The sequence below is a fragment of the Canis lupus genome, chromosome 14, assembly GCF_011100685.1.
Source record: "Canis lupus familiaris isolate Mischka breed German Shepherd chromosome 14, alternate assembly UU_Cfam_GSD_1.0, whole genome shotgun sequence".
NCBI lineage: Eukaryota > Metazoa > Chordata > Mammalia > Carnivora > Canidae > Canis > Canis lupus.
The window spans coordinates 9493745-9518270 of NC_049235.1; the positions used below are offsets into that span (position 1 = coordinate 9493745).

Consider the following 24526-nt stretch of genomic DNA (forward strand, 5'->3'; position numbering starts at 1 on the left):
ACTGGATTGGAGCCTAGAGAATGAATCATTGTTGGTGAACATTATCAAGAGCACAATGGGCTATGTTTTTGTCCCTGGATGGTCTGTCTATCTAACTGTCATCCATTTGTTAGACTATATATTTTAGAAAGAAATCCTAGTACCAGGATAATGTCAAAGACAAGGAATGCATTAAATTTTTAATGCATTTAAAAATGCATGGATACACGTATGAAAGATAGCATAATTAGTTAATATAGCCATACAAAAGGGCTGAATGATCCTTGTTTATGCCTTATAGCAAAATTGTGAAAATTAAGTCTTTAATTTACTCTCAAGTAGAATTGTTTTAAATCAATATTAAACAACATATGCAAAATAAATTATTTGACTCAAATATTAATGTATTTACAAGATCCTCATGCAAGTATTAGCTGCTTTTTTTTTTAAGATTTTATTTATTTATTCATGAGAGACACAGAGAGAGAGGCAGAGACACAGGTAGAGGGAGAAGCAGGCTCCCTGTAGGGAGCCCAGTGCAGGACTCGATCCTAGGACCCAGAGATCATGACCTGAGCCAAAGACAGATGCTCAACCACTGAGCCACCCAGGTGCCCATTTGCTCTTTGTTCTTCCCTGAGGTAGATACTTGTTGGTTCCCAGACTTCAGCAATGGCATCAAAACACAATAAAATTATATATAAATAGATTCCTTGATAAAAATGGAGTTGTGTATTTATCATGTTTACAAAAATATACTTAATATTTTCTCCATTATATTGAAGAAGGTCACAGATATGGCTTGACTATATTGTTTTTTTCTTAAAGAAAATGCCTATTTAAAGTATTATGATATTTCTTTCCCATTATCTTACAACTTTATTTTTATTTATGAAAAATGTTTTTCCATTAGTTCAATACATAGAAAACTGATCAAAGAAAATTTAATATTTAACTTACAATGATAAATATTTATACTATGTAATGAGGTTTATCTGGAAGAGGTATATTTCTCTGTTAACAAGTCTTACTTCCTTCTGGAAAATGAAATGTATTGAGAATTAAAGAATTACACATGTGGTTAGAAAGCTGACCTTTAAAGTCCCTACCAATCTTGAAGTTTAATATTTCTGAGATATTTGGCTGCCTTTTTTTTTACAGTAACATCATAAATCTATAGAAACCCCAAACAAAATGCAATTTTGGTTTTACATTAATTAGCTTTGAAACATAACCTTCACAAAAGTATTTTATTATCTTTTAAGAGTCCATTAGGGTAGAAAATCAATACTTTAGCCGCTCAGTGGAGCATTTCATTTTTCTCAATATTTTCAAGAGAAGCCACTATATGCTTCCAATTTAACTTTTTTTTTTCTTTCCTAATGGAATTCTACACATAAGTAAAATAACTTTTCTAAATCGTTAAAACCTAATAGAAAATTAGCAGGGTTGTGATAGATTGCTATGCCTTTGTGGTGAAAAGACAGAGTAAGCTAATAGTTTTGAGTGCCCTTATGACACATCAAATACCACCTATCTTCTCAAGGGAGAATATTTGAAATTAAACAGGCATGAATTTTCTACTCGATCTTGGGGAGATTTGATAGCCCCCTGCAAGTAGTGATCTTGGGGACCATAGTTCTCTATCCTCAATCGTTCACTCCACATTCAAGAAAGGAAAACATTCTTAAGTAATAGATCTATTCATGAGAACAGTCTCAGTTTCATAGTTCTCCAAAGGGAGGCAACCTTCGGGTTATGAAAGCATATTGCCTACATAAGCCACTTTGGGGCATGTTTTTGGGAAATGACAGCTGTCACCGCCTTCTGAGTAGATTCTCAAGAGAATACTACACTGGTGATAGTCACAGAATGGGTGGAGAAGCATATTTTGAGTTGTATTAGTGTTCTATTGCTGTGTAACAACTACAAAATTTAACAATCTAAAACAAAACATTTATCATCTTACACAGTTTCTGAAGATTGGAAATTCAGAAGCAGCTTATTGGCTGACTCTTTCTGGTGCAGGATTTCTCATGAAGCTGCTGTCATGGTGTCATCTGGGGCTGCAGTCATCTGAAGATTGGAACGCAGCCAGACAATTCACTTTTTAGGTGGTTGCCTCACATGTATGACAGTCTGGTGCTGATTGTTGGCAGGTGACCTGCATTCCTTTCCATTGGGCTGTTTGAGAGGTCTCTTGAGTCTGTGTTTCTTCTCCTGGAGTGACTGATCCAAGATAGAGCAAGGCAGAAGCCAAAATATTTTTTATGACCTAGTCTCAGAAATCACATGTAATTGTTTCTACTATGTAGTATGGTTTACATAAATCAACCCTACTCACAGTTGGAGAGGACTACATGAGTTCACAAATTCCAGGTGAGGTCATCAGGAACCATTTTAGAGACACAGAATATGGTAATTCTTATTGAGCTGATCTTGGGGAAGATAAACTGTGTTTTGTTTTGTTGTGTTTTTTAACCATTCCTTGGGCTCCCATTACTATGCTGCTTTGATCAACCTTCTATCACCTTCTATCACCAGGTCCCAGTACTTTCAAGTTGACCCCTTCTTCCTCAGGGCTTTGCTGTCATATCCTTCCTGTTGCCAAAAAACAAAACTCAGATGAATAAATTTGAAGATCTAATTAGCTTCATTAAATGATTCATGAATTGGGCAGCATCTCATCTAACAAGTAGAGGTGTACCCCAAGGAGTTGGGCAAAATGGAAGGATTTTATAAGAAGGAGGGTGGGGCAAGAAGTTTATAAGCAAAAGAAAGGATTGTTACAGGCAAAGTCACCTTCTCTCAGTGGGGAGAGCAGGAAATCTTATCATGCAGCTTGCCTAATCTTCCTTTGGAGAATGGAGAAGGCCCAAGTGGCAGACTCATTGGCATCCATCAGAAAATTCCTGACTGACCCTGATAAGACTATATCATTGGGGAGAGGCACCTGGGTGGCTCAGTGGTTGAGTGTCTGTCTTTGGCTCAGGGCATGATCCTGGAGTCCTGGGATCGAGTCCCACATTGGGCTCCCTGCATGGAGCCCGCTTCTCCCTCTGCCTGTGTCTCTGCCTTTCTCTTTCTCTGTGTCTCTCATGAATAAATAAATAAAATCTTTAAAAATAAATAAATAAATAAATAAATAAATAAATAAATAAAATCTTAAAAAAAAGAGAGACTATATTACTGGGGAAGGTTGAAACTGCAATTAGCTTCAGGTATTCAAGCAACAGTTTACTGAGTTGGGGCTTTAACCTAAGTGATGCCATTTTGGGCCTTTGGTTTTCTTTTTTAACACTATCCTTACTTTCTCACAAATTCAGCAAAGATTTGAGGGCAAATTGTGTGCCAGTCACTTCACATGAGTGAACAATATCACTCTCTTCATAGAACTTACCTTTTATAGTAGCTGCTTTTCATAGTAAGTTGTCTCCGATGATCAATAATTTCCAGTTCATCCTATTAGCATTCTGCTAAAATCACTGTGTTTCTAATAAGGTAAATTCGATATTGTGATTTATAATGAGAAATATATGGTCTTTGACCTTGCTGGTGACACAAAGTGTCTAAAACCTTTGGAATTTTTTTGTGATAAGAACAATAAAGGTGACTTTTTTTTATGTTCATGAAGTGACTTTTGGAAACTGTCTGGATGACCTAAGGATGGGAGCCGGTTGCCCGAAGAATGAACCACATGATTAGAGGATTAGAATTTTCATTCCCACCCCAGACTTCTGGGGAGGGAGTGGGGCTAAAGGTTGGATCAGTGCCAATGACCATTGATTTAATTAGTCATGTCTATGTGATGAAGCTTCCCTAAAATCCAAAAAGGTGGGGTGCAGAGAGCTTAAGAGTTGGTGAACAGGTGGAGATTTGGGGGGAGTGGCATAATCAGAAAGCTTGAAAGCTCGTGCCCTTCCCACATACCTGGTCCTATGCATCTCTTCCTTTTTTATCATAAACTGGTAACCTAGTGAGTAAAGTGTTTCTCTGAGCTGCTGTAGCAAACCAGTTGAACCCAAGGGAAGTGTTGTTGGAACCTTCAATCAGAACCATATGTGACGACCTGGATTTGCGATCGACATATGAAGTGGGAGGAGCCAGTCTTGCAGGTTGAGCTTTAACTCTGGGATCTGATGCTGTCTCCAGGTAGATCATGTCAGAAGTGCAGTAACTTACCAGACACCCAGCTGGTGTCTGAGATTGTTGGTGGTATGGGAAACCTTATCTTCCCTACCCCATACATGTTGGAACTGGCTCCAGAACCTTTAGTAAACAAGCAAGGTGAGAAGTCAGTGATTGGCAGAGTCCCCTTAAAATATTATTTTTGTCTTAGTAGAGGTACTCTGTGATTTAATCCAAAAGAGTAAGGTGGAACTTTAGGGCTCTGAAGTAGATACTAAGTACACTAGGAGAGCTCTCTCATTTGTACCAATTTCACTGCTTTAAGCCACTTATAAGACTACTTTTGTTCAATGGAAAACATTACCACCGTGCTGCCTCATTCAGCATGGTCTTTTTCACAGGGTGGAAATACAAGACTGGTGGGGGGGAGTATATTTCATGCTTAAACAGGGGCAAAAACATTAATAAAGTCATCACCACGAGTACATGATGATTAGCAGAGATTAAAGTAGTTTTGGCCATTTCCTTTCAAAACTGACACAGTGTGGTTTGAATTTCCACAAGTATGGTGAGGAGCTCTGTATCACTGTTTTATGTACACATTTATACCCGAAGCCAGTGTTTCAGGGATCCTGGCATTTGTATCTGTGATTAACTCTAAAATATATTTCCATGGGGCTTTTTTATATATATGTCTTTATATTTTCAAGACTCTTTGGGCCAATAAATCCTTCTACAAATGACAGATTGGTCAACATTGAGGAGGCAGATGGAAAATAATGACACTCATCAAGTTGATGATATGAATGATTTATTTAAATCATTTAACATTTAACACTTTCATAAAGAAGTCAATATTGGGGAAAGACACGAGGCTCTTATGATAGTAAACTGTATTTGCACTGTCAGCATTCAGGGATTTATTACAAACCTGTGGCTAGGATTAGGATATTATAAATGGGGAAAAATGGAAGGCTCATTAATTTTTTATCCCCACAGGTGGAAGACATGCAGTGGGCTAATAGAGAACACACTCACCCAGCGTCTGTCTGCAGCCTGCCCTGTAAGCCTGGGGAGAGGAAGAAAACAGTGAAAGGAGTCCCTTGCTGCTGGCACTGTGAGCGCTGTGAAGGTTACAACTACCAGGTGGATGAGCTCTCCTGCGAACTTTGCCCTTTGGATCAGAGACCAAACATCAACCGCACAGGCTGCCAACTTATCCCCATCATCAAACTAGAATGGCATTCTCCTTGGGCTGTAGTGCCTGTATTCATTGCAATATTGGGAATCATTGCCACCACCTTTGTGATCGTGACCTTTGTCCGCTATAATGACACACCTATTGTAAGGGCTTCAGGACGAGAACTTAGTTATGTGCTCCTAACAGGGATTTTTCTCTGTTATTCAATCACCTTTTTAATGATTGCAGCACCAGATACAATCATATGTTCCTTCCGCCGGATCTTTCTGGGACTTGGCATGTGTTTCAGCTATGCAGCCCTTCTTACCAAAACAAACAGAATCCACCGGATATTTGAACAAGGGAAGAAATCAGTCACAGCACCCAAGTTCATTAGTCCAGCATCCCAGCTGGTGATCACTTTCAGCCTCATCTCTGTCCAGCTCCTGGGCGTGTGCATCTGGTTTGTTGTAGACCCTCCCCACATCATCATTGACTATGGAGAACAGCGGACTCTAGACCCAGAGAATGCCAGGGGAGTTCTCAAGTGTGACATTTCTGATCTGTCGCTCATTTGTTCACTGGGGTACAGTATCCTCTTAATGGTCACATGTACTGTTTATGCCATTAAAACGAGAGGTGTCCCAGAGACTTTCAACGAAGCCAAACCTATTGGATTTACCATGTATACCACCTGCATCATTTGGTTAGCTTTCATTCCTATCTTTTTTGGTACAGCACAGTCAGCAGAAAAGGTAAGTGCAAGATATGCATATGCCAACACTTCCATGGATTTAACTTCTTTCTTTAGTATGCTTCTCCATCTTTCTTTTCAGTTCATTTATATTCTCTCAAGATGATTCAGTCTGTATTATTCTTATTTAGAAATGTATATATAATCCCTCAAAGTTACTTAACTTTGAATATGTGTTGACTAAAGTTGATTTTCCATGAAGAAGGCTTTAAAGTGTCCTCCTTAGCAAGGTAGAAAATTGACAGATCTCACATTACTTTCTGGGTCTCTCTTCCCAGGTCTGTTATCTACAAAGATAATTGTTCTTTTCCTAATGTTAATTAAAAGAGGATGGGAGAAAAGGAAGATATGATTCATAGGAATGAGCTATCACAGAGATATCCCATTGTATGACAAATATCTCCTTTCCTGGTTCCTATGTGACTCTGGGAAAAAGCTATTCCTTCATAATTATGATTGGCTTTAGTCATGGAAGCAAGGTTTCTAGTAAAGTGACAAGAACAAAAGAAATTGAAATGGCTTAGTTTGATCTGAACCATCTTACTCTTTCTCCTCAGCCCCTGTGCTTATCACTTTTCCATATGTGCAAGGTGATGTGGAAGGATTAAAGAAGACAGCAATGGGCAGTTATATAAGGCAGTTTATGATATTTCAGAGGGTAAAGATCAATTAAATCTCTTAAAATAATTTTCTTTTGTCACTAATCTCCAGTTAACCTTTTCCACATAAATCCTTGCAGGGGATTTATATGAAAAAGGAAGCAGGTGCTGAAGTGGACACACAGAGTTTTCTGTCCAGAAAAGCAGGGAACTAACGTTAAACATGGATCCCAAGGTTTGGCTAATTTAACAGAGATAAGTCAGCTTATGAAACAAAGGCAAATGATATCTTTCTGAAAGAATAGTCCTTCAGCCTTACTGTACAGATGAGAAAGCTCTCAGAGTGAGAATTTAAGATTGCTTCACCCTCTATCATCAGAAGTTATGGAGAAATCAAGCATCCTGGGCACAATTACATTCCCCATTCACTAACATTCCAAGTGAGGTCATGCATGACTCTTAAAATCCCAACTAATTCAGAGGAAAGAGTACTCAACATGGGCATGGAGAGCTCATTAGTATGAGCATTCATCCCTTACGAGATCAATGTGGCTTTCAACCATGTTTGGACACAAAGAAATGTACTTCAGCAAACTTGCTGCTGAATAGAAAAATCTTACTTTGGGTTCCAGATCTGTGACCTTTCATGACTTAGGTGGCCTCATAGAAGCCCATGAATATTTTATGTGGGACCAAGCACATAGCAGGAAAGGAGAGTAATGCAATTTGATGTTCTAAACCTAATAAACATTATATTTTTGACATATGTAGATAGAAATTCAAAGGGATCAAACTTGTAAATTTGACTTAGGAGAGAATACTTAGGCTGGAAAATAAGTCTCTCACAGTCTGTTGGGTCTGTTTTGATATGGTTAGTTGAACTAGTCAGAGCAAAACAATGTTCTTCAGAGTCTGGAAATGTCTGCATTATGTGAATTATTAAGAACATTAAGTGGTACCCTTTCTTGTATTTGAACAGGGGACTGCCTTTTTTAATATACTGTTCTATCTGAAAAGGGCCATAAGTAGTTTATTTTGCTTTCGTGTGGGCAATAAATATATACCCAGACAAAATCTCCTGAGTTCTGACATCTAACTTCCTTTTCTTTTTCTTTCTCCTGCTTTACATTTTTACTCTCATATTGTGACTTGCAAGGGCAGTGGGTGAGGGCAAACACAAATAAGATGTTATTTCTCTTTTTTTGATGTTATTTCTATTTAGATAAGTCTTTTAGTGCCTTGATTTTTTAGCATAAGTAAATTCGTGGTACAGCATTTAGCTATAGGATACTATTATCACAGCAGTTCAAACATGTATCATACTAATAAGCTTTTTTATAACATACTCGAAAAAAAATGGCCCTTGTCTCTCAGAACTAAAACCATGCTAAGTTTTTTTTTTTTTTTTTTTTTTTTTTTTTATGATAGTCACAGAGAGAGAGAGAGAGAGAGGCAGAGACATAGGCAGAGGGAGAAGCAGGCCCTATGCACCGGGAGCCCAATGTGGGATTTGATCCTGGGTCTCCAGGATCACACCCTGGGCCAAAGGCAGGCGCCAAACCGCTGCGCCACCCAGGGATCCCAACCATGCTAAGTTGTAGCTGTCCCCTCACAGCAGTGATGGAGATAGGAAGAATTTTAAGAAGAAATGGACAGGTGAATATGCTGGGGTGGCAGAGTGCTGCTGAACCTATGGGCTCCACGGTACATCCTTCAAAAACCTGGAGTTTATGTATAAACTTTTGGGGCTAGATATATCCACACCTATGGAAATATGACTGAATGTTAGATAAAATGTTTTTTTTTTCCCTCTTGGCTTTTTGGAATCAAAGTAAGTCAAAAAACCACATTGTAAGACAAATGATAAAACATGTTAATTGGATTTATTTTGTTTTCATGATATAACTGAATATGGAAAAGACTAAAGAAATCAGGAAGAAATGCTAATTGTAGGAATTTTCAGAACATTGTGAAGTCCTCAAATTATTTAGTGAGTTTTGGAGTTGCTGAATCTGGACCTGCTCTACATCGAGAGCTATTATAAGTAGCTAAGGTTTGGCTACTGAGGTACTTTATGTAATATAATTACATTTATCCTAAGGCTTTACCTAAAATTTGCTACCTGTTAATCTCTTTCAAAGTAGCAATACACAAAATGCATGAGAATATTTATATTTTTCACCTTGCTAAAATTGTTGACACAGATATTAAAGGTGAATAAAGCTGTATGTCTTTAAAAGAAGGCTTTACATAAGTTTTATTGACTTTGGAGGACCAAAGAGCTGGTCAGTCCTCCATTCTCATTTATAATGCTCCGCCAATTAGCCCATGTTATCAACTTGAAGTGTTTGTAGCAGTCAGGCAGTACACACATCCATTAATTCAGTAGATCCTTATCGAGCATTGTGTCCAGTATTGTGCTAATTATTGAGCCCATGTCAGTCTGTTTCCCGGAGCCTTCCTTGTAAGCCTGGCTCCCAGCCCATGCCTGCCTGATGCCTGCCAGCACCAGCAAAGTGCCAGGCTCAAAGGCAGGAGAAGATCAAGCTCAAGGGCAGGGGAACACGGTGAGGATTCAGATCTGAGATGAGAAAGCAAAAAAGAGAGCTATGCATCATGTAATTGTACATCAGTGATGTAGAATTTGTAACACAGGAGACAGCACAAGAGCAAAATTTCTTTCACTACGTATTTACTTATGCTTCTTAGAGTAATCGACAAAAGAAAAACTCATCTGACCATACAGGTATCCCTGAAATGGTAACAGTAGTAGGAATAAAAGGTAAAATTAGTTGAATAATATAGACAGATTGTTTTTGGAAAACCCCTGAGTAAAATAAAATTATAAAGGTCCATTTTAGCATTCATGAAGACACCTCTGTAAAGTAAATGTTTATTCAATGATAAAACTCCATTTAATTTCCCTACATTTTTTTTAGATTTTAAAATAAGTTGAATTATATTTTTCCAATAGATTTTAATGACATCATTTATTAGCTTTGTGCCTACTGCTGCATTCTACTAGCTGTAGTATAAATGCACTTTTTCTTTTCCTATACAAAAGTTGTTGTGAAGGAGGGGTGGACACACTGAGACTGAAAGTAGACTCACACAAACTCATAATTATGCTGAAAAGATTAAAAAAAAAGTAAAATATAAATAATGTAATTATAAGGAAAAAAAGTCCTCAGGGATGGTGAGGGGCTGTTAGGATGGCAGAAATCTCTTGCATATATACATTTTACCACCTCTAATTGCACTCATAAAGCTGAGATAATCAGACAAAGGTTATGATATTGCCAAGCTCCAAGGAGCACAGTGCTTTAGCCAATTCATTGAGCGGAAACAAAACAAAATACCCTTAAAGTAGGAAATATAATACCTCAAAAATGTCCAAAACAACAACAACAACAACCACCTATCTCCCAAAGCAGCCTTTCTTCCTCTGGTGCAGCATCATCCAGTAGTTCAACTCAGAAATCTGGGAATCATCCTAGACTGCTTCCTCTGCATGCTCCCACCCTTTCATTTCTTCCTCTCACCTGCAAATGTCAGCCTTGAAAAATTCCTGGAGGGGAAGCAGTAGCCATCAGATGTGTATCTGAGTGAATATGTCTCTTAACAGAGCCTTTCATGTAGTCCCTTCCCAGCGAATGACCACCCAATATGTGAATGGACTGCCTTACACAAGAACAATCTAATATAATATTATAATGCTTATTTCTGATTTAAGTTAGACTGGGATGTCATAGGAATGTTCTATTTTCATCTTATACTGATCCCCATTACAACAGTTTCCTTTTTTTTTTTTTTTTCCTGAAAGAGAAATTTTCTTCTTTCAATAATGGGCCATATGCATTTCTTTAAAAAAAAATTGTCATTACCATTTATTCTGAAATAGGGCTGCTAAATATGTAGGGAGAAAGGCAAAAAGGAATTATAATACTTGTCTGAGTTCTGTTTAGCATACATAGAACAAAGGAGAATTGATAGAATTAATCAAATACTTTTGCCTCGTCATCCCTCCCTCGTTCTTTTACTGTCTATCAAAAGGCAGAAGCCTGTGGGGGTGCAGAGATGGATGAGGGGAGTAGGGAAGAGCATAAGCTCTGGAGAAAGTGAATTTGGGTTCCAATCCTGACTCTGCCAAACTGGCTGGGGAAATGTAGGCAAGGGCTACGCATCTGAAGATAATAATAAATTCTCCCAGAGAATGCAAATTCACATAGCAATATAAAGCAGTCCCTTGCCATCTGCACCCAGCCCTATTCTTGAACTAGAGCAGACTTGAGTTCATATCCTCTAGGAAAAAGCAGGAAGGTGGGTGACTTAAAACAAAACAAAAACCTCAAACTTCTGTCGTCTCATTATGGTGTTTTTTTTTTTTTTTTTTTTTTGTACTTAATAGATGACGTATGTGTCAGGTTTAATCCAATCGGTAGTGAAATGGAATAGAGAGGCCAGGCAAAAGTTGGTTGAAACAAGCTTTTAATGGGACGCACTCTTGGGTGAGGTTCCGCGGCCTCAACAAGGCGGGGGGGGGGGGGGGGGGGGGGGGAGACAGCGGGGAACTCGCGGGCCAGGGAAGTTGCAAGTTGCGCCCAGGCAAACTGCAGGGGAGGGTATATAAAGAGTTTTCTTTCTTTTTTTTTTTTTTTAATTTGTTTATGATAGAGAGAGAGAGAGAGAGAGAGAGAGAGAGAGAGAGAGGCAGAGACACAGGCAGAGGGAGAAGCAGGCTCCATGCAGGGAGCCTAACGTGGGACTCGATCCCAGGTCTCCAGGATCACGCCCTGGGCCAAAGGCAGGCGCCAAACCGCTGCGCCACCCAGGGATCCCTATAAAGAGTTTTCTGCGGGAGGATGGGGGCAGGGTGGCATTCCGACTAGGACAAGGGTTACAGGTCTTGTAAGCTAAGTTACAGTAGGGCAGCAAGGCAGCGTTGGCAGGAAGATGGGGGTGGGGGGCAAGGCGGCTTTATTGGGAGGTTGCTGGCCTGGGGTCGGCGGTTTTGAGGTCCCCAGTCTCACCAGCCCAACAGTATGATAGTTTTTTTTTTTTTTTTTAAGATTTATTTATTTATTTATGATAGACATAGAGAGAGAGAGAGGCAGAGACACAGGAGGAGGGAGAAGCAGGCTCCATGCCGGGAGCCTGATGCGGGACTCAATCCAGGGACTCCAGGATCACGCCCAGGCCCAAGGCAGGCGCTAAACCGCTGAGCCACCCAGGCATCCCCCCAACAGTATGGTAGTTTTGCTGAGAATTTCAAGAGCTAAATTATGACTGGTGTTTAGCATGTGATAAGCAACCATTAAAACATTGGTGGTTGCTACCCTTCAGCTGTAATTCATGAGGGCAGGGACCTTTTTTTGGTTTTGCTCACTGTCATATCCTTAGCACTGAGTCAAGGGCTGAGCCAACATAGAGTCTCAAGAAAGAATGTGTTTGATGACCGAATACATTCATATTGAACCAGATAATTGCCTCAACATCCCCAGCCCTTGAAACCATGTCTGTGCAGCACCCTCACTGGATGTGTTTCCTTGAACATAGAGACTTACTCCAGGGGGTAGACCATGCAGATTAAGTAGACTAAAGAGGGCAACCAGACTCTGTAGGACTTGGACAAAGAGAAGAGAGAATTGTACCTGAGGCAACATGTAACTGCCTTCATACATTTAGCCTAAAATACTGGAAGAAAGTGAGGTGTCATCAGAAAGCAATTTCTGAAATAGGTAAGATTTGAGAAGTGCATAACTCTAACAAGCATGGTGAGAGTTAGTTTGGAAGAGAATAATAAAATTCCTGCTTTAGGGAATAGTTGAGGTGAGAAAATAACAGGCTGAGCAACCTTCAGTGTACCCTAGACAACAATGGAAGTGACTTTCAGAAGGGAGCAGCCAGAGGTAGTTCTCCAGCCACACGTGTCTCTCTCAGCAGTGCATCGTGTCCTTAGACAGGAGGGAAGTGGAAACAGAAGAGTGTTTTCTTTACCTGCCAACCTACAGTCATTTGAAGCAGATCCCTTTGAAGGCTTTGCAGCGTCCCAAGGGATGGTGCCACCCATTGGGACATCTATTTCAGGTATCGTGGTAGATGATGTCCCGGCAAAATCAGTCATACCAGAGTTGCAATCAACTCTAGAAGGGGAAAACCACATAGAAAAGGAAAAAAGGAAAGGCAACAAGAAAAGAAAACATTTATGTAATCTCGTTTGCGCACTCACTTAAAATGATATGCTTATGAAGATACAGAAGGAAAAAATGAAATAAGGAGATTCTAGGGCACAGCATAGGCCAGCCTGTTAAGTGGCTCTCCTAGGGAATGCTGCCCTAGCCAGGCTTATTACTTTTTTTTTCCCCCGGTTGTGTTCCATATTACTGCTGCAGAAAATTGCCAACTTACACATTTAGGGCAATTCTTTTGGGGGATGCCTATCTTACTTGACAGCATAAAGGAATATTTGCTCAATGAACCTTGCTTAGAGTCCATGATCCTCCTCTTTTCTGGGGGCTCTGAAAAACTGTGAGGCCTAGGGCTACTTAATTTGGCTGTTAGTGAGATTGTGGTATTTACTCATTCATCTCTCTCTCTCTCTCTCTCTCTCTCTTTTTTTTTTTTTAAATTGAAATGGAGTTTACAAAGGGTTTGAATTTTCTATGGCCAGATTATAATAATTTAATCAACTATACGATTAGAGTCAACCTGGGAACTAAGTCCTCAGCTAACTCATCTTATGAAAATGGTTTAGCTTTCTTAATATGTTTAAAATGCTAGACTGCTAGATTTGATGAAGACTAAACTGTGAATTTTTTTTAGTCATAGTGACCATGACCTTATTTCAAAAATGTTCAGGGGGAATGCCATACAAATAGACTTCATTTTTCTTCTATCTAGACAGAACTTTAATGACACCCCAGACTGTTGATAGTACAGAATGCAGTGACTAATTTACTTGTGTAACTTCAAATTGCATTTTCCATGATTCAGTAGATGCTTATATCTTATGGAGCACACAGGGTGCCAGGAAGAGCAGATTGCAAGCAAATAGTTCCTTTGGCTGTAACCATATCACATTTTTATGCTATGAAACTTTTTAAAATCTTTAAATGCAGTATCATGTGGTTAGTACAACCCACCCCAAAGTGTAGAAAAATATTTAACCAAATATTTATTTGTATCTTATTTATTTTTTATTTATTTATATTGTATAAATTCCCAGTTATTAAATATAAATGCAAAGCAGACTTATTGGCATCATTAAAAGAAATATATATATACATATATATATAAAAAGAAACTTAGTCTGCCTCTGGTTCAGGGTATGGGCTGCCACAAACGTATATATATATATATCTTTTTCCTCTAAGGCAACAATGATGTTTAAAAAAAAAAGAAATAAAAAGAGAAGGAGAGAAAAGAGGAAGAAAAGGAGGACAGGAAAGAGAGAGAAAATAAGAGGACACCATTATATTTTTAGAGCCAACAGAAGGTAGAACAATTTGAGAAAATCCTGAAAAATAAAAGTCAAATGGGTATGATTTATAGAGAAATTAAAAGAAGGACAGCACAGCCCAAGCGACAGAAATGATTCTTACCATGATAGTCTCAAATAATTTCTAAACCTAAGGTTAGTATAAAGACCCAACTTGGGCATGGGAGTGACCATCAGAAAAATTATGTCAAGAGCTGCATTTCAAAATAGCTGGGACAGGTTGGCCCCTTGCTTTTTCTTTCTGTTCTAACTTAACAAGGATAGAGTACAGATGTTACAGAATTCTGCTCTAAAAAATGGGAATTGTCTGATGGTAGAATTATCTTATGCTCCTTGTGTGAGTATAAGACACTGAGAGAGAAATGAAGCAAAATTGGAAGTAACTTTATTTCAGACAGACATGAACAGGTGGGAAATCTGAAATACATCTTCTATACAAGATAGAGACATGATACATTTCTTAACTCTTAGAAAAAGTTCCTTCTGTGGTAGGTCCCCAAACTGTGTGCCTGTAGCCATGCATCTTTGAGAGAAGCCAGTCAGGTTAAGAGTCACCCTACACAGGTCTGTAGTCTGCCCTCACATCAAAGGAACGTGGACCCTGCCAGTAATCCTTATCAATCAACCTGTCCTAAATCATAATCATACTACAGCCAAGCATGTCATGATAACTGAAAACCAGTATCACAATTGACTGATTATTTTTATTTTTTTAAAAAAGATTGTATTTATTCATGAGAGATGCAGAAAGAGAGACAGAGACATAAGCAGAGGGAGAAGCAGGCTTCCTGTGGGGAGCCTGATGTGGGACTCGATCCCAGGACTCCGGGGTCACAACGAAAGCCAAAGGCAAACGCTCAACCACCAAGCCACCCAGGCATTCCCCAATATCACAATTTAAAAAGATGCATAGAGGGCAGCCCCAGTGGCGCGGCGGTTTAGCGCTGCCTGTAGCCTGGGGTGTGATCTTGGAGACCCGGGATCGAGTCCCACGTCAGGCATCCTGTAGGGGGCCTGCTTCTTCCCCTGCCTGTGTCTCTGCCTGTGTCTCTGCCTCTCTCTCTCTGTGTGTCTCTATGATTAAATAAACAATATTTTTTAAAAAGGCATACACACATACACAGAACAAAATCAGAGGGAACTCAGAAAATATAAGAGAATTCTTTAAAAAATAAATTTTAATGGGCATTCCAAGAATCAAGAGAATATGGAGCATACACACATGCATAGATTGCTGTGGAAAAGATCGATTAGAAAATAAAATGGTCCTGGAAATGAAAATACTAATGTGAAAATCAGAAGCTGAGTGGCTGGACATAAATGTGGGATAGCTGGGGTTCACACTGGAGTACAGATGTGAAGTGTAAAATCAGAGGAAAATCCAAGGAGAAAAGGAGAAAAAGGAAATAAGGAAATCTGAGGAAAAGTTAAAATACTTTGAGTGTAGATACAGAATTCTAAAATGTATCTAACATTGAGAAGAAACAAAGAAAGGGAAGAGACAGACAGAGGGAGAAGCTGGCTCCCTGTGGGGAGCCTGATGTGGGACTTGATCCCAGGACCCCAAGATCAGTACCTGAGTCGAAGGCAGACGTTCAACCACTGAGCCACCCAGGTGCCCCAAAAGACAGTTTTTAAAATTGAAAAGCCCACACATCTCACTAAAATTGCACTAATTGAGAGAAAATTCCAAGAACTTTTGGAGGGGAGGAAAGATACATATGAGGCATGAAAATCAGAACTTACGTGCTTCCCTGGGTTCTAGAAGGCAATGAGCAAAGACTTTTTGATGGAAAGTATTTTAAACTTACAGTTGTATAGCCAGCCAAACTATCAATCAATGTGAAGCTAAAAATGTATGTGGCTCAGAAAATCTGATGCCTGCGTATCTCATGTATGAATTATTCTAGATGTAATCCAACAACAACAACAACAAAAAAGCACATCTGATATGAAACGAATAACAGTGGCACTTGCATGTAACCTAGAAGAAATGAAGAAATTTAAAAGGGAATTATAAGAGTACTTATTAGACCCACTGTCTAATTACCTCTTAAAAGGTAGGGTTAATAATTATAGTTATTCTTTCTCTGCAATGCTAACCATGCTACTTGGATGAATCTGAAGGGAATAATATTTAGTAGTCATATACAAAAGTCACTTTTTTGTTTTGGTCTTACATATTAGAAGAAATCTGGGTATAAAATATAGAAATGTTAATTTTTCTATGGAAGTGAATACAAATATTGTAAACTTTGTTAGATTAAAAATAATAATATAACTTTAAAAACTTGGGTGGTGACTAAGGAGAAGCAACAGAGAGAGGGGTTATGCAAGCACATTAAATCACTCATCTTTTATTGGAGTAGTCAACACACACAATGTAAAAGTGATAACCCAGAGATAAGTGCACTATTTAAATAACAACAACAACAAAAAAAAAACAAAACAAAAATTCTTCAAACGTGTTAGTTCTCTAGAATAGTATCAGGATATTGGAAGATGAATGATGAAGGATTTTTATTTTACAAATACTTAGATTTTATTTCATTTAATAAGTAAATTTATATGATAAAAATAGAAATGACTGCATATAGAAGGGTTTAAGTGAAAGTTTTAGGAAAAACTTATCTAAGACAACATGAATGTACATTCTCATATTCAGGCTTTTGTTGGATAATATGTATTTTGTGGAAACTTAGACAGAAATGGGTGAATGAATTTGAATTTGTAAAATGACTCAAGATTTTTGGTTGTCACGAACAGTTTGTGAATTTCCTCTTGTTTGGGGTTAATGCCATTACTAAATAAATATTTTTAGGGGCCACATATTAAGTATCAGTTTACTGCCAGTGATAACATTTCATTAGAAATAGTTGTTAAATGTTTGTTATAAAAAGGAACCTTTGCTTGGTGTTTAGGAAAATGCAAAGATGAGCAAAATTTGCTGTCCAGTTGTTTAGGATCCAGTAAGGGGCCAAACCAAGCCCATGGTTGACCAGTTAAGGCAGAGTAACATAAATGGAGGCAAAGTGCCTACTCTGAGGTCTTAGGGCCACAGATGGAGAAAAGCCTGTCCTTTTGAGGAATCAAGAAAGTCTGCATGAAGGAGGTGTGCATTAAACAGGTCATGAAGGGTGGAGAGAAACAGATGGAAGCCACCTTCTAGGCAATAGGAGCAGGGGGTTTAAACTTTCAAAGAAGGAAAAGTCAGGGCATTGTGGGTAAAACCTGTAACTGAGGAAGTGTTCTGAGTTTAGCATAGTCAGGAGGAGAGGTGGGTGGGTGACCTAGATATCTCGATAAGCCCTGTTGTTAATACCACTCCTTTAACATTGAAAAAGTACTTTGGGCAATAAATTATAAGAGTACACACCAAAGAAGGCAGTCAGATAAGTGGCAGCCATTTTGCTGTGGGGCTTAACGTCTAGTTTGTACCTGAGTATGTGCTAGAGATTTGAGTATATTTGAATCTTTTCTGAGCATGGTTGTCTTCTCAGTACAGTTCCATTTTGTGAGATTTGTCATCCAGTGGTGAGTCAGATGAATTGTAGTGTGCAAAGATAGGAAAATAGACAATAGGAAGATTATTGAAGAAATCTAGGCAAGAAATATTGGGGGCTTGACGTGTGACAATGGAAAGTACAAAAAAGAGACTCATTTCCAATTGAATTGGGAACAGAGGAAGACAGAGTAGGAAGGGAGGCACTGACACTATAAGGTTTTTGTGATTTCAACCTTCTGTGTGGCTACCACAAGGATTCTATCTAATTAACTCTAAAGCAAGAGTCTGCTGTTTTCCCTCCATTCTGGGCTAAAGGAGAGAAAATGATTCTTTTCAATTGCTGATGACTGCATCTAACCAAGTATGGAGAAGGATATTTGGGCCCTAAATAGTGGCATTGAGTATAAATCAGTTTGTGTGGATAAAAGCAAAGGTAAGGACACAAGGGAAAAGAATCTCTGGTGGACTGTGATTTTGAGTAAACAAATCTGCTGTGATATTCAAATGAATTTTGATAGTTGATATAAAAAGGCAAATTTTTTTTAGAAATAAAAGTCATTTCTGAATGATTATGAATCAATTTAAATATATAATCACTATTGTCATCATGTAAATTTGGGTATTAAATGGATTTTATATTCTGGTAATCTTGGGCAAATTTTATGGTAATTTTGGCTGTCTCTATTTGTCATGGTTGTGACCAAATTCATTCAATAGTTTTTCTTTACTGTATGTCTCCTTTTTGAGTAACTTCAGGTACCTTGCACATAACATCTGAATAAGTCAAATTTCAATATTATTGCTGTTTCTCTTTAAAATCATTTCTAAAATGTCATGTAGTGTTTCCATGCAGTTATCTGCAAGGTTCCCATTTTGGTAGTGTTCTGAATCTTCTTCACAGGGAGTGATTTTGAACCAATCCAAACCTATATCACTGATGTAAGTTTATTTGTTTGTTTGTTAAGGATGACTTGAGGTTATTCTCATTTTGGAAAAAATCTTTTTAGTTCAAAAATTGCAATCAGTCGAATGTTTTCATTGGAATTTTAGAGTCGCTGGGTTATTTGTTCAGTCAAGTGTATCTCCGGAAAAATACCAAGGGATGTGATGTTTTCTGCTGTCTGTTGGCCCAAACCCTGTAGAATACGACTCCCAATATAACCTTTGTGAGTATACACAAACACACACATTTCACACACACATATACAGAGTTTTGTAGATTTCATCTTCTCAGGCAATATTAAATGTCATATGTTTCTCTTGCCAGCTGTTTTCTCTAAAATCCTCATCCACACAAATAGAATTGAATTGAAAAGAGTATTGGTAGATTGTGAGCCTGTCATAAAACCATAAAGTGTTTACATCAGCAGGCAGCTTATCACTGTAGCACTGTCCTTTCTTCAGCAAAACACTTTCCTCGTGCTAAAATGTCCAATCAAACAGAAATTTATTGAACATTTGGTTGTGTTGCCTACATATTGTAAAAAACTGACAATAACAAGCATGAAATAAAGAATTTCATTTGGAACGAAAAAGAAAAATATGTATAGAAGGTGGTAAGAAAAACAACAATGAGCAGACAGTTTCTAACAAGGGATTATAAAGTACAGTCTCCCAAGAAAGCCCTCTAATTACTTATTTCTCCCTCACTTATTACTTTCTAGTGTATTTTATAGAGACAACATGCATACACATTGGTGATCACTAATGATACTCCCATCTTATATTTTTCCCCTCCCTGACACTCTGGGAAACCACATCGCTTTGAATCTCTTTTGTTTCTTTGTCTCCTTGATCTCATCTTCCTTCTGCTCAACTTGTCCCTGATTTTGGCCTTTCTCCCAGGCACCATTCCCTTGAGCTCTCATTGTTCACGTGGCTTCTGCTATAAAAGATACACTTGTGTTTTTGAATTGCTTTCTTAGTGCCTGCTCTTTTACATGTACAAAAATGTGAAATTACACAATCTAAAACCAGAATCTGAAAGTAATCCAAAACCCAAATTGTGAAATTGAGATATCTAAAAATCCAAATTTATCATATTTGAAGTAGTCACTATTTATTGAATGCCTCCTGTGTGCCAAAAACCAGACTAGGTACTTAACGTATAAATAATCTCTTTTCATCTCCTACAGATGCAGAGAAGTTAAGAATTTTTGCATTCGCGCTGCTACCATGAGCTGTGCCTGGGGCTGAACCTACCCTGTTTGACTCCACGTCTCCTGATTTTAGCTGCTGCTTTATATTTCTCCATTATGCTTAATCTTTATGTCAATTCCTCCTTTCTATCAACATTACCAGTTTTTCAGAGCTCCACACTTTGACTTAACAGAAGACTTCTTCTTGCCTTCCCCCTGCCTATACTGTCAACAAATCGTATTACTCATTTGAAACTGCTCCTAGATCCAATCTTTCCTTTCCACTTCCAAGGTCAGATCCTTAGTCTAAATCTAGGTGTCCTTGGTGATATAACCTGACCTCTTGGACTTGCACCTAGAGAGTGACTTCCAGATTTCTGCCACATGAACTTATTCCACATGCTGCTTCTGCTTGTCACTTTTTAAAAAAATATTTATTCAATCAACCAATTTTTACTTAACACCTTCATTCTGCTTAATGCTGACAGTATTCATGGATCTAGAGGTGGCCTGCCTTCACGCATCTTGAATTCTGGTAGAGGAGACCAACATTAAACTGATAATTGTAGAATAGTTCCTTAATAGAAATTGCTATAGTTGTTACCAAAGATTCTATGAAGTATTCTTAAATTATTTCCTCTTGACCAGTTGCTCAAACTTCAAATCTTGCCTTTCTACGACAGCCTTTCATTTCAGTGAAACCAGTGTTCTTATCGAATCAACCAATCTTTAAAATCTTTAATTTATTAAACATTACAGCTTCTGAGCATTCACGGACTCTATCTGGGCATCTAATATTTTACACTTCCAAGTTTGTATTCTTTGACATTTATGCATTTATGTTTGTACCTATGGTTGTATCCCCATCCACAAACCCTTTCGGTAGAGGCAATAATCATATATATATATTTTTTTGGGGGGGGCGTTTATTCCTGACTCTCACTTCTTGCTAACCCCACAATGGCTTGATAAGTATGTTTTGCAAATAGCTGTCAGCTAAAAGGCTGTTGTTGAATTAGGTGAATAGAAAAGTGGTAAACATTTTGAAGCCAATTCTGAGTAAGTATGTGCCAGAAAGTGAGTTAGACAAAAGTGGGAAAACGTTTGGGTTGAATGGCTCTTGTCTCCTTCACATCCTTGTGGCCTTCATAAAACAAGTTAACTTCCTGAAACAGTCTCCTCATCTATAAAATGAGGGCTTGACCGTGTGTTTTTTTTTCCAACCTCATTTGAAATGTTAGAGCCTAGGGAATAGTTGCTCCCAGGATTTCCTCACACTTCTCTAAGGCCCTAATTCTAAGATACTCTTATTGTTAAAGAAAATTGCCAGTTACATAAGAAATGGCCAATCACTCAGAGGCGTGACCTAATGTTTAAGCAAATGCACATGAAGATGATTATGTATATATAGCAAAGGATGCTGATTAATGCATGGAGCATTTCAGAAGACAAATGTGCTTAAGGCAGCCATCAGCCTCAGAAACCTTAATCAAGTGTGTTCACATCAACAGCATGATACAAACATATGATCCAGAATCTGAATTCCTTTTCCAAAAAACCCTATTATGTTTCTTTTGGTTTTACAGAGATATCTGAGGCAGGAAAATGAAAAAGGCAACTCAGTACTCAATATTCTAATTAATTTATAAATTTCTTTGCTCTCTAGTCAGAAAAACAATCAAGAAGGGTGGGCTATCAGGTATAGCTGATAGTACACATCTCCTAGCTCATCAGATTTTGCTGGTTTCACATTTACCTAGCTTTTCTTTGGCACATTCTACTCATCATTACTCCTTGTTTATCATTCAGATCATTTCCCCTGCTAGAAATACATGAGCCACTGGCTGGAAGACTTTGATGTGACCCCAGAGAAGTTAACGTGTAAAGTAATCTCTTGTTAGGGATTGATTTTTATTTCACCTCACATTAGTGAGTTCCTTATCCTCTTCTACCACATTTTCCTTGCGCTTCCAGTCAATACAGTATCATAAATTGCTCTGCCACAATGCCGTAGGAAGAGAGAAGGAAATAATGTCTACTAAGCAGGCCTCTTGTGACAAATTATAGCGTTGGTAGCAAGAGCCAGTTAAGTTTCCTTATGGACCGGTGAATTTTTCTTCCATGTGGTTTTTTTCCCCCTAACTTCACTCATCTTATGGACAACGGACAAGAGGAGGAAGCTGATACTTTAAAGTAACTGAAAAAAAGAAAGCTATTATTCTCTTGAAAAGTAACTCATGATATTTTAAGGCTTAATTTGAGTATGGAAAACCTATAGGTGCCAGGAGTTTTCTTCCTTTTGGTGGAGAATCCTGTATGACCAACAGAGAAATATATTTATCTTGAAACATAAAGGACATATTTCTAAAACAGAAAATATTTTAGGATCAATTATAACTGATCACAATGTGTAATAGTTATAAACTGTACACCAATTTAAATAATATACTTAAAAATTACACTGCATTCAGTCTAGCTGCATGGAGGCAGCATGGGGTGGTAGTTCCATCAAGTTTTGCTTTGACATTCTGCATCTTCTTCCATCTCCATATTTTGTGCTGATGTATTTGAATACTTGAGACATTTTAAGTTTCTATTCTTGTTATGTTAAATCTGCCCTAACTCCAGCACCCAGTGCTTTTAGTGTAGATCTAGCCACAAGGAGATAGTAAATGTTTCATACTTTCATCTGCTTTAAAAGAGTAGAGCCTAATTATTTAATATAAATTATTACATGATTTTATGTTTAAAGTTATTTTTATTACTCTTTTTATGACTGCAGTATGACTCTAAATAGTAGAGAAGATGTTATGTTTGTTTATAAGGGTTTTTTGTCCTATTCCCCACTCTTAACTAATAATATATTCTATCAGAAAGTAATCTTTAACTGTGTATTAAAAATGATATATTTGTAATATATGATTAAAAAGCATGAACAGTGTATTTTCTGGAAAAAAACAGCCTGAATATAATGTCAATCAATGGGAACATACATTTCTATGTAGTAAAATTTACTTGATATATTTCCTGGAACATATCTTAGGCAAAGTTAACTATATATGTCATACCATTTTTTAATTTAAAGCCCCATGTTATAAATTCATAAAGCATGACTTCATTTTCAAATTGCTTCACATTCTCCTTTTCAGAATATTACCATAATTTAAGGCTACTCTATATGATATGATATCCCAGAGGGCCTTCTTTCTTCCCACTTCACTACCAGTTTTCTAGTTTGTGTTAGGAAGTCATAGATGCAGGGGATCCCTGGGTGGCTCAGCGGTTTGGCGCCTGCCTTTGGCCCAGGGCGTGATCCTGGAGTCCTAGGATCAAGTCGGGCTCCCCGCATGGAGCCTGCTTCTACTGCCTGTGTCTCTGCCCCTCTCTCTCTCTCCCCCTCTCTCTGTGTCTCTCATAAATAAAAAAATAAAATCTTAAAAAAAAAGGAAGTCATAGATGCTTGCTTATGTTAGTCTCATGTGCCATAGCAGCACACTTTCTTCTGATTCCTGGTAGCCAAATATTTACTTCTGGTCATTTAAAATCTGAACAAACTCCAGCTTTTATTTGAAGCCATTCCACTATTGTCAGTTACATTCATGTTTGGGTGTTGGTTTCCTGTAAGAGGTCTTCCATATGATTCTACAAATTCTCTTTACGTTCTCCAGAGGAACAATGTCCAGAGTTTCCTTATTAATGCTCCTTTTAGTGAATGGTAGGTTACAAAGGGACTCTGTTGCACATTTTTCTCCAAAGCTTAAATTTTTGTTTTCTTATTTATTTCACAATTTCAATATTTTATCTTTATTTTTGGATAGTTGGTCCTTTTCAGGTCATCTCTCCCACTATTGAAATGAAATTGCACATATAATAACATCAAAAGAAGAGCTATATAACTATATTTTAAAATATAATTTTATCATAACATCATGAAATCTCAATGCCCTCGAATAGCAAAGCAAACTTGGAATATGTTTATATGTATAGAAGGAATATTATAAATATTTATAATATTAAAATATTCTATTTCAATATGGAGTGCTGACAAGCAAAAAAATATCTATTCCATTTTACATCGCAACTCAGTATATATTAAGTCATCATTTCCTAAACTTACTTTTTATTTATTTAAGATTTATTTATTTATTTGAAAGAGAGAGCACAAGTGGGGTTGAAGGGGCAGAGGGAGAGAGAGAATCCTTAAGCAGAGTCCCTGCTGAGCAGGAAGCCTAATGTGAGGCTTAATCCCTGAGATCATGACCTGAGCCAAAAATCAAGAGTTGGATGCTCAATTGACTGAGGCACCAGGGCATCCATAAACTTACTTAAAAGAAAAAATATTAGGTTAAAGTTGCCAGATTCATTGAGTAAAAATTGAGAAAGTCAGTTAAATTTTAATTTCAGATAAACAATGAATAATGATTTTGTATAAATATGTTCTATACAATATTTGTGAGATCCCAAGATATTACATGTTGTTTATATGAAATTAAAATTCAACTAAGTGTCCTGTATCTTGTCAGGCAATTTTATACTAGGTTAATGAGACTAGATTTATGTAACAAATGTAAATACACATAAAGTTAAAATCTTCAAATTATTTGCTATAAGAATTTAGTAAAGCTTTATGTGTATATTTAAGACACCAAGACACTAATTAACAATGCAAATATAAGTTTAAATGGCAAGAAAAGATGTATCAAAATAGATCAATGTGTATTTAAACTTATTAATTGGATAGATAA

General features: G+C 37.6%; 1 protein-coding gene across 5 annotated transcripts in view; it reads left to right on the top strand.

Moving 5' to 3' along the window:
- Positions 1-24526, top strand: part of GRM8 (glutamate metabotropic receptor 8) — a 737042-nt gene that overhangs the window by 645577 nt on the left and 66939 nt on the right. For 4 of the 5 annotated variants that reach the window (XM_038556627.1, XM_038556630.1, XM_038556629.1 and 1 more), the window contains exon 9: positions 5107-6042. In XM_038556627.1, coding sequence (XP_038412555.1) covers positions 5107-6042 — 936 coding nt within the window. Of the gene's footprint in view, positions 1-5106; positions 6043-16048; positions 16166-24526 lie in introns of those variants that run through there. The other variant, XM_038556631.1, reaches the window with a different exon arrangement.